Source organism: Euwallacea fornicatus, chromosome 18, assembly GCF_040115645.1.
Source record: "Euwallacea fornicatus isolate EFF26 chromosome 18, ASM4011564v1, whole genome shotgun sequence".
NCBI lineage: Eukaryota > Metazoa > Arthropoda > Insecta > Coleoptera > Curculionidae > Euwallacea > Euwallacea fornicatus.
This window is the reverse complement of record NC_089558.1, coordinates 2,989,315-3,000,488: the sequence shown is the minus strand read 5'-3', so window position 1 is coordinate 3,000,488 and position 11,174 is coordinate 2,989,315. Positions and strand designations below refer to the sequence as shown.

The 11,174-nt window shown below is 35.2% G+C and overlaps 2 protein-coding genes across 2 annotated transcripts; one reads left to right on the top strand and one right to left on the bottom strand.

Moving 5' to 3' along the window:
- Positions 1–275: 275 nt before the first annotated feature.
- LOC136345079 (UDP-N-acetylhexosamine pyrophosphorylase-like) lies at positions 276–2,883 on the bottom strand. Its single transcript, XM_066293085.1, has 6 exons — positions 2,303–2,883; positions 1,981–2,143; positions 1,825–1,893; positions 1,555–1,755; positions 1,342–1,503; positions 276–1,287 (listed from the first exon to the last, which is right to left on the bottom strand). The coding sequence occupies exons 1-6, from the start codon at positions 2,522–2,524 to the stop codon at positions 656–658; spliced, it is 1,449 nt and encodes a 482-aa protein (XP_066149182.1). The 5' UTR covers positions 2,525–2,883; the 3' UTR covers positions 276–655.
- Positions 2,884–3,025: 142 nt separating this feature from the next.
- On the top strand, positions 3,026–11,121 carry Sara (Smad anchor for receptor activation). The gene is made up of 20 exons (XM_066293083.1): positions 3,026–3,410; positions 3,578–4,507; positions 4,684–5,107; positions 5,159–5,434; positions 5,663–5,956; positions 6,043–6,186; positions 6,253–6,377; positions 6,571–6,665; positions 6,739–6,923; positions 6,980–7,261; positions 7,317–7,430; positions 7,487–7,651; positions 7,706–7,865; positions 7,911–8,061; positions 8,122–8,226; positions 8,278–8,437; positions 8,493–8,733; positions 9,081–9,207; positions 9,267–9,428; positions 9,487–11,121. Exons 2-20 carry the CDS (start codon positions 3,578–3,580, stop codon positions 9,643–9,645), a joined length of 4,299 nt encoding a protein of 1,432 aa, XP_066149180.1. The 5' UTR covers positions 3,026–3,410; the 3' UTR covers positions 9,646–11,121.
- The last annotated feature ends 53 nt before the right edge of the window (positions 11,122–11,174 follow it).

Sequence of the window (11,174 nt, the reverse complement as noted above, 5' to 3'; positions counted from 1 at the left end):
GAGTACCTATCTTCTGCAAATAGATCAATAAACGAACTTTCAGGTTAAAGAGGAATTCTGTGGAATTTCCATACAATATTAGGTCCAAAATAAACCATTACCGAAACTGGCCCAATGACTGTAGTTCTTTTTTAATTGAGGTATGAGGTAGTGGGACCGTACACTGACAGTTTCAAACTCGACATCCTCTGCATCAAACTACAGTTTTTAGGGCATCACATTTTCCTAAACAAACCAACTGAAAATGAACCAATGGGCAAATAAAAGTCGGCGAAAACGATTTGAAATTGTATTTTCCGATTATTATGACTAGTTCTTTAATATTACATCCCCAATAGATTTAACTTTAATTCTAAATTAACAGAATCAAGAATGTTTTAACAGAAACCATTCAGTTGCGACCCGCGATCGGAATACATCAATAGGTGGTTTAACCATAATCATTTACAACTGTAACTAATGATAAGTAGTTTTATACACAAAGTATTTAACAAATAAAGTCTGGAACACAGGTACTGCTTATAAATTTTTATTTTTCACGCAATGCAGAGCACCTATAAATGCTATAATACTATGTAAAAAAATTCGGGAAAAAAAAAGAAACCTGATTCAATTTTTGCCTTCATTGATCAATTCCGAAATTTAACGTTTGATTTCAACTTTTTCGATCTAGCATTCTTTGCTCTCTATCAGTAATCAATACCTCGTTCTCTTTAAACTCTTTTCCTCTGACAAAATCAAGTCCCTCCCCCTCATAAGATAACCTGGGGGAAACCTCCACACCAGCTCCCTGGCATTTCCCTCCATTATTCTCCACCCAAGTCTTGTGTAAAGCCAAAAGGTCACGTTTCGCAGTTGCAAAACAATCTCTTTTCGAAACATCGCTGTTTTTCACTGGAGAAAATTCTGATGTCCTTTCCACCTGCCAAACCAGGAAGTTTTTAGCATAGGTTATTACGTCAAATACGAATTTTTCGATTTTGATGCAGTTGGGCACCGGGGGTAGAATCTTGTCGCCGTCCGGACCTATTTGGGTGACGATCTTTTTGCTCATGTGAAGCCTCAGGTCAAACTCATATTTGCTACTAATGTCTTTCAAGAAATCTACTGTGAAAAAGTGATTGCAGATATTGCCTGCATTGAAAACTAAATTCTCCCGCGAATGAGATAGTAAAGCTGCCGTCGTGGGTGGCAGCTCCGTGTATTCCACCACGTCAATTTTATCCATTGCAAGCACTACTACGCCTAGCGGTTCGGTGGGATCGGTCTTTTTTATTACTTTCAACCCTGCAAAAAAAGTCCAGCTCAGATAAATAGTTCTAAAATTGGAAAAATGCTTACCACAATCAACGTTATCCTTCACACATTTGCCTATAAAAACAGGATCCGCCACTTTGACCAGAATATTATCCACACTGTGGACATGAACATACTTAATTCCCTTCTTTTGTAGATCCTCTAGCATCCCCTGCTCTTGAAGCGCCTTGAATAACCCTCCATTACCTAAAATTGACCCTCAAGAAATCAAACTTTCAAACTGCCATTGTTAACTACCATCAGGAGATGTTGCAACTTCGTCTTTCTCTTCCAAGATTATTCTCCCAGTCATATCAAAACATGGAATTTGTGTCTGCTTGAATAAAGTCACTTGGTCTTTGTTTAAACCAAAATGTCTGTTTTGTATGAGAAATTTTTCAGTTAACATGTGTGTTGCCTCACTTGTCATCAAGTACCAATAAATAGTACCGCTTTTACCTAATTGAAAAAAACGTTATTATTATACAAGCTTTGTGGGGGTTTTCTTTGTTCAATAATCATTATTACCTGTTTTAAGTTTTGCTAGATCCTCAAGGCACTGAATTCGCTCTGCTTGTAGTTGAAATAAGGTTTTGCCTACAATAATAAAGAAATTAATTTCTGTATGCAACTAAAAATACAATAAGGATTAAATGCTCTGATTTGTGAGCTTCAGCAAATCACCTGAGGGAATGCCAGTAGGACATATGCCTTTTGGATAAGGCATACCTAAACGGGTGCCTTGTCCACCAGCTAATACTATGACTGCAACTTTGTTATTTGAAATCTCTTCTAAACCTATACTTCTATATTCTTCAATGGTGCTGTGTGGTAAATCTTTTTCAACCTGAAATCATTTACAACAAAAGCAGTTTAAGTAAATTTTTATAAATTGTTAATAAAAAAAACAATGTTGCATCAACGTTTCACGATATTTTACTAAATGAATAATAATGAACATCAAGGTTGACCCTTGAAAGCTGTAACTGTGTTTACAGACACACACCTCAACATCAACAGGCATAAGATCATCTTCAGTTATTTTATCACATTCCTCAAAATCAGCTTCAGCTTTATGCCACATCCACAAAGCCTCTTTAAAGTCGATACTCTTAAGATGAGCCAGGAAATCCTTTTGCTGACTCTCATTGAGATCATTCCAGTATTTGAGTAGATGGCTTTGATTACACTCCTCTAAGAGTTTCTTTATGTCCTCCAAATCAGACATTTTGCCTGGCAACAGAAAAAGTTTGGAAAGAGCTAGAAAACCTATTTTGATAGTCGAATTACACGTATCTACTGATTTTTTAAACAAAAAGTTACGCGAAGGAAACGAAAATTGTGAAAAAACGAAAGTGGGGTTAGGTTAGGTATTGATTTTAAGTACATCAGCAATAGAGATGAGCAATGTTTTTATACCAGTGAACAATACTCGTAACCATTGACGTACAAGTTTTGTGACATAAAGAGCGAGGTCTAGTCCAGAAGATTGTTCTATCGTTTTCTTTAAAACAAAAAACAAAATACTGTAATTTTCCTTGCAAAATATATATTTTAGTAACATATTATTAAACATTCTTTAGTACATTAAGTAATCAGTAACCTTGTACTCGCTGTCATCGTTATGTTGGCAACTCAAGACAATTATAGTTGTATATATCATTTAAAAGATTTTAATTATGTGACGTAATTAAGAATGTGGTATGGTGAACTTTGAAGGGTTATAAACGACATTAATATTATAAAGAAGTGAGGAAATTTCGCTAGAAATCCTTGCAAATTGCATAAAATAAAGCCTGGTAATTTATAATACAGTAAAAACTTAAAATGACATATATTAAATCTGTTCTAATATACTATAAATACAGATAAAGTTTTGAAATCTTTTTAGGTCCTCAATGAAACGTCAAATTTTTGAACTGGCTAAGTTATACGTTAGCCCTAACTCAAGTTGACAGCAGATTCATAAATTTGACGTTATTCAAGTTTTGACGAGTTTCTTTTTGTAGCAAGAAAAATAAAAACATTTAGATAAAAAAAAACAGCACTTTTTGTAAAAATTATTCGTAAATTTCAAAAAAAGGCAATGAGAACCGGAAACATAATTGAAAAAGGTGAGAAAGCAATAAAAATCGTGCTAAAAGTAGCTTAATAGGTAGTTGCAGATTCCCAATGTTTTCTTGCTAATTTCTATCCCATTTGCACAAAATAAACATATTTGTCCTTTTTTCTTTCAAACATTACTCTCAGTCAATAAACGCACCTTTGCACTCGTTTCTAGATGGATAAGTATACTGTGGATCTGGATCAAGTGCTAAATGACTTTGAATACTCTGAACTCACAGACCAACACCTAAAAAATGGTCCTGAAAGTTCTCAACCCCATATTCCTTTCCAATCACCCTCCGTGACCAAACACAGCATAAACAATGTTTTCCATAGTTTAAATGAGTATTTAAACCTTGATTTGAACAGTAGCATTAGCAGTGGAAACCATACAGTAGAAACGAGTGATACACGCAAAAATAAAAGCCCTGATGTTGAAGACAATAAGCTAGAATTTAGTGTTAATGATAAACAAACTGTAGATACAGATAAACATGAGGTTTCTGAAAGGTCAGAACCAGGGTTAAACACAAATAATAAGTTGACTGAGTTTTATGAGAAAAATCACACTGATGTTAATTCCAAGGAAAAACCTATAGATTTTGATAATGAATATGCAAGTGAAGTTGCATGCTTAACTCCAGTGGAAAATTCTATCACAAATACTGTCGATTCACCTAAGACTGATACAAATACAGAGGAAGCTTTGGTCATAGCTTTAGACCCTGTAAATAATGATTCTGAATGTGATAGAAATGTTAACTTCAAGTCTGATAGTTTGCTAGAGCAAAATGATTTTAATTTTTCTAATAAGAATAGAAATTGGAAAGCTTTTGATGGTGTAAAATATGCAGAGGCAGAAGAGAATTGTGATAAGCATGTGGAGCTTGCAGAAGAAGTTAATATAGATAAAGAAGGAGTTTTAGTAGATATTTCAGATTATCAGGAACACAGTACTAAAGAAAATTTAGTTACTGAAACACACAATATATCAGAAGTGGTACCCAAAGATTTTGATGAATCTGCAGTACTTACAGAACAAAAAAGGGAGGCTGAAGAGGAAAAATGTGAGGAGAAAGTAATAGAAATAGATAATTATGATGTGGTAAGTTGCTTTGAAAATTTATCATTGGGATTTAATATTTACATGGGCCAGTTAAAGCTTGTTCAAGATTATGAATTTTACTTGTTTCATCATTTTCTAATTCAGGTATAACTGTATTTTCTACATCAAGGCAAATTAAATTCATTCATTTAGCCTACTGTTTTAATGTTCCACAGATTCAGGAAGAAAAGCTTGACCAAAAAGTGCAAGAGGTAGAATTGACAGAGCCCACACTGGAAGCAACATTACCAGACCAAGACAAGAACTTTATTTCAAATAAACAACTCACTACAAATAATAAGGTTCCAATTGAGAACAACAAAGTCACTACAAAAGCAAGTGAATTAAATCAAATAGAGCCTCAAGCTGTTGAAGTCTCTCTGCAGAAAGCAATTAGGTTTTCTGCTGACATAGATATTGATGAGAATCAGTTGAACAAGATGCTGGAAGAGCTGGAACTTGAAGAGGAAAATGTTTTAAAACCGATCGAAGAGCCCATTAGCGTAGAAAGGTGTGAAATAAATGATAAGGAAGTGAGTGAAAAGGTAGCTCACAAAGATATTGAAGATACAGATAATGAGAAAATACATATGTCTGAAGGTAAGTTCTATAAAAAATTGATTTGCCTATAGTGAACAAAAAAATATGTAGTCGAAGTTGCGTTGGCAGAAGAAACGTCGTCATCCGCGCCTCAAATCCTTAAGTGTTTGGAAGTACTGCCGCAGCAAAAGGCTCAGCAGTCGTTTTCAGTTCCACCTGAAAATGAGACTGTAGAAATTTGCTCCACAATTAAGGAGGAAACTTCCAGAAGGGAAGAATCATTCTTGCAACATGATCAACCTGAAGAGTCCTTGAGCAGGCCTCAGGATTTGTCTTTGAACAACCAGCTGAGTGATCAGACTGGAGGAAGAAAAATCAACTTGATTGGTATGAAACAAGCTTATCATAGGAATGGAACATGCAACATTGTGTAATATTGTTTTAGATATTTTTATTAAGGATCTATTAAATATTTTTGATTTTGAAAAATGGTAGTCAGTTATTAGACCAAATGTGTCTTATATTATTAGAATCTTTCATGATTAGCAATTTTCCTTGTATATTTACTTCACTTATATCATCCACGAAGGCATACTGAGTCTCACTGTATTCTAGGCAGTCCAGGTTCAACACCATACAACAACGTATACATTAACAAATCAATTGACCCCAAAACAACACACAACATTGAGTCTGACTACACTAGTTCCGCCAGTCCAACTTTTTCTGACTGCAGCACCGGTAGCACCAGCACTGCCAGTACTGTATCAATTGAAGAGTTGCCTAATAATGAGGACAAATTCACAAGCAAAAGTGTGGGACTAAAAAATACCAATTTAGGACATAATTTTAAACCTAAATCAGAGAATATTGGATGTACCTTAGAAAAGAGGGACAGTCCTATACAAGGTGAGTATATGTGTGTAAGTATATCTTAAATTTTACTTGTTATTGCAACTATATGGAAATAATTGTTGTTTTACATTTCCCCGCAGGGTCTATTGATAGTGACGAAATAAACGAACAAACAGTAACACAAGCTGCAAGTCTGGAAAATTCCCAAGAGGCGAGTTCAATAGAGATTATAAATGAATCTCGAGCTAGCGAAGATTCTGGGCAAACAACTGAAACATTTTTAGGTATATAATATCCTCTCATTTCTAGACTAACATTCAACATTTTCCCTTGGAAATCAATAATTTTAGACAAATCTTGGTTGGGAAAACAAGCGCCCTTGTGGATACCCGACGCTGATGCTGCGGCCTGTCTGCACTGTGATATGAAATTTACCGTAATAAAGAGACGACATCATTGTAGAGCTTGTGGTTTGGTAAGATGTTCTATAAAAAGTCACGTGAAAATACATTTCTACATACATACTGTAAAGTAGAGGATTCTGTGGGTCTATGTATAACTTGCGAGAGTATCGTCGCTAAATACTTTACTCTCAAACCCATATGATGTTATAAAATCGAGTACCTGCTTTAAGTAATTGCCCGGCGTAAACGTTGATATTTTTCTAGGTTCTATGTTCAAAGTGCTGTAATCTCCGGTGTAGGCTGGAATACTTGGACTCGGAAGCCAGAGTTTGCAATAAATGCTACACGATCTTGAGCAAGTATGACTGATATTGAGATTCACTTCTTTCCCTTTTCTGTGTGGATTAAGGCACACTTGTTCCTCTATTTTAGAAATAGTGCAGACAACGCTGGCTCGGACAATCTGTCTTCAGATTCCGGTAATTCCCCAGCTTTCAGGCCAAATCCGAATAATCCTCTGGAATATTGTTCCACTGTATCACCGTTACAACAGGCGGGACAAACTGGAACATCATTGCCATCAGTGATGGTCCCAGTTGGGGTGTTAAAAAGAAAAGGTAGGAGGATTATTGACAGATATAATAATCACTATTTAACTTATATTTTAAAACAGGTTCTAGTAAGAAATCTAATAAATCTGTGATGTTCTGTGACGGTATAGCACCTGGAAGTGACTTGACGAATTTGGACCAAGATTTTAACTATAACCCCGAAGCAAAGACCAACAGATCTCCGGTAAGACCCAAAGAAGCAACTAAGGAAACTGAGTCTGTACAGCCTGTAGTGGTAGCTCCAAAAATCACCAAAAATATGCCGAAAATCGAGGAAAGTACCGGCTCTTTTATACCAAAGAGTGAAACTAGTTTGCCACCCACTGTGGCCTTGAATAGGACAGGTAGTATTCCTCAGATCTCAGCGTTAAATATAGTTATGATAATAAGTTTCTTCAGATATGGTATATTCTGAATGCTCCAATTCACCGGGAGTGGTAGAAATGTTGAAAAACGAGTCATTGGCATTTGCACTAAATCAAAACTTACTCGTGCATGTTAAAATCGTCAACAGTAAGTTTGTTCTTATATTGTTCAACTGCATATTTAGTTTTTTTTTCCTCCTTTAGTGAGCTGTTGCATAAACAAACATGCCTGGTGCTTTTCGTCAGAAGGACTTATCAATGTGGGCTGCGACGAAGTGGTTTACCTCATAGAGTATATTGACGAGGAGAGTTATGTGCCAAAAGACGTATTTTTCCACGTATATAACATCTATCTTGAAGCTGTTAAGGGTAAAAATGGTTTTTGCTAAAAAACGATATAGTATCTTAAATACAGTTCCATAGGTACATCAATCAAAGAGCTGGGCATTTCCCTGCATAACACTGCAAATTTTCTGGACTCCAAAAACCACGCAGGTTTCGTATATATCAAACCCACATTCCAGTGTTTAGAGAACGTGATCATCCCTCAGGAACCCTATTTGATAGGAATTCTAATACATAGGTACTTTTGACTCGAAAAAAAACTTTTGGTAAAGTAATATTTCAGGTGGGAAACCCCCTGGGCTAAACTCTTCCCTTTAAGGCTGATTTTGCGATTAGGAGCGGAGTACCGATATTATCCAAGCCCGTTAATTTCCAGTAGGCATAGGGATAGTGTTTACGTTGAAATCGGACATACTATAATCAATCTTCTCGCTGTAAGGTTTAAAAAACATTCGAAACTAATTTTAACAATAATTGAGTTTTTGTCCTAAAAGGACTTTAGGAATTTCACCTACTCTTTACCTCAAATACGAGGCTTAATAATCCACATGGAGGACAAGAAAACTACGATAACCATACCTAGGAATCGTTACGATATGGTTGGTATTGCCGACTACTCTAAGGACTTTAATATTAATGATTAATTACAGATAATGAAGTCAATTAGCAATTCGAGCGATCATATTCTGGCGTTTGCGGGTAATTTCAGCCGAGAGGCCGATTCGCATTTGGTGTGTATTCAAGATACGCAAGGCCATGAGAACTGTTACACCACTCACGCTATAAACATCCACAATAAACCCAGGAAAAGTAAGAAATATTCCTATATTCCTGTCTTAAATATCTAAAAAAGATCTTTTTTTAGTAACTGGGGCCAGTTTCATTGTTTTCAACGGGTCTTTGAAGTCTAGCAGCGGTTTAACTGCGAAATCCAACATTGTGGAAGATGGGCTGATGATTCAAATACCGTCTGAACATATGGATAAAATTCGAGATGATTTGCGTAATATGAAGAATCACACTATTGCCTGTGGGTGTATTAATGCGGACTCAGATGAGAGTGTTAGTATTGTTTGGGGAGAAAATGACTGTGACTTCAACTCCGGGTAAGTTAAATGTAAAATTGATAGTATCTGCTCGTAAGAATAATTTTGAACCATGTAAACCTAGCCAATATTGGAGTAAATAGGACTATAGAAGATAAGGTCAAGAATATAATGCTTTAGTCGATATTTTACTATTTATATTTACAATGGCATTGCAAAAATAAGTAAATTTTCCACAACAACGTGATAGGCAAAGATACAAAATGTATCATAACAAGGATGTTATGGTAGGCAACTCAACATACACAACGGTTCAAAGAATAGAGACATGCACCATATGGACTATTGACTAGGTTTACCTCGGAGATTTTCTGAGTTTCTGTCTCATATTTATATATCATTTAAAGGGTGAAATCGCCTATCGACCTAAAAGACCTGAGAGGTGTTCCATCTATAAGGGTTCATAACGGACAAGATTATCTGTCCAACGGCGGGATGACCCTTGTCAGATGGACAGAAGTTTTCATTTTACAAGTAAGCTATTTTATTTAACACTTGTGCATTATCGTGCATACAATTAATTCTTCTTTTAGAACGTAGAAGACAACCCTAGGAACCAGGATCCAGTAGACATTTCCAAAGTTTCAGAAAGTATAGCCAAGGCGTGCTGCACCGCGCTCGTCAAGTATCTAGACCTTTTAATATCCAATAATTGTCAAAAGGTGGGAATCAGGGCAACGCTACATGTGGATCAGGTAAACTAAAAAGCCGAAATTTGTCGAAAATTCTTTTTCTCCTATAATTATTTTCCAGGTTTCGTATTTAGCTGGGAGTGGTGGCCTTAAGTTGGCCCCGATTTACATGCTGAGTTTAGATAATGAACTGATTCAGGTATTGCATCGGATATCCTCCAACAATCTGGGCGACAATTCTATAGTTTTAGAGCTTATTTTCCGAATTTTAAACGCGTAACACTCGCTCACCCTGAGTGGTGGTTTATTGAACTAAAGCCTTTCAATAGCAAATAATAAGGAATTGGACGAATTTTTCAAAAAAGACATTTGGCGAAATTAGTAATTTTTAGGTTTGGAGTAGGAAATGCGGAAATTTTCTGAGTAGTAACAATTGTCATACTTCTTATGCTGACTACACATCATCATGAAAGGAATATTTTATAAGTACTGTTGCATATAATAAGTATTTTTGTATCATACTACTTTCTTGTTTTCAAGGAAACTGGTTTCCTAAGAAAAGTATTATTTATATATTTAATGGTTATTTGGACATTAACTGTATATGTATTTACTTTTTACCTGTTGGTCTTAATCAGAAGTTTATGTATAAATGTTCAGCTTTTCCAATGCAAACTTTGATAGTCAACGATAATTGATTAATAATTAATGAAAAAAGGATACACATAAATCGTTGCAAAGGTTGTTGACTGCTAGAAGTAGATGCAGTGAAACTTAAAAGATTTGAATCTCCAGTATTACCAATAAATTTAAAAAAATGTTGAAAAAAGTTTCATGTTATAGAGGTCTTGGTCAAGCTGTTCCATTCTAAGACCTTCATCTTAGCACTATTAATGTTAATATTATTTTATGCAATGCTTTATACAGTGTCTCTTAGGGCGCAATATTTCCCATCAAGTAAGTAATAGTAAGCAATCCTTTTACTTTAATTAGGTATGTGTCTTTAAAGAAATGCACTGTATATTTATCATGTTATTTAAGTAATCGAACGAGTTATATTATCGGTTTGGTCTTGACTGTAACCTGACCGCGAGCGTTAATGCGAATGAACAATACAAATTGAACGTTACAATATATGACCTAACCGATAAAATGAATCGTTTAGAAGAATAAACTTATACACTCGATTCCATAATGAGGGAATAATCAAAAACGTACATCAAATTTAATATCAAAGAACGAGCACTAAAAATGTTAATAAAACGATTAAAAAGCGCGCTTCCGCCTTCAGTATTTGTAATCCAAGAGCATGGGTCTGGTATAATAATCAATATCAGGTTTCCGTGATCATTTCTACCCGCATCATTTACAGAGAGATTTTCACTCAGCCAACGTTTTCGAAAGGCAGTCTAAATCCTTATTTTTTGCGTAGTTTAATCCGCGAATATTTTATGGGATTGAAGTCAGGCTTTCGGGCTGGCCAACCCATCGTGGCCAAACTTTAAATATTGATATTTATTTTAAGGAAAATATTAAAGATTTAGTTTGATATACGTTTTTCACTATTTCATGATTTTGGGGCAGACTGTAGCTTGATATAAGAAATTTAAAAAAGTTTTAGCGTCAGAAGAGTGGGTTTTAGCAAAGTCTGGAGTGCAATATTACATGCGTATTGGGAAGTTTTATTTGTATAGTAAATGTATTTATTTATTCTTGTTTTAACCGTACGTTATTAAAGTTACATAAACGATGAGAAGTATGTAATTTCTACAACCCCGTAGGCATTTATTTAAGAAGTCTTTTTAAATA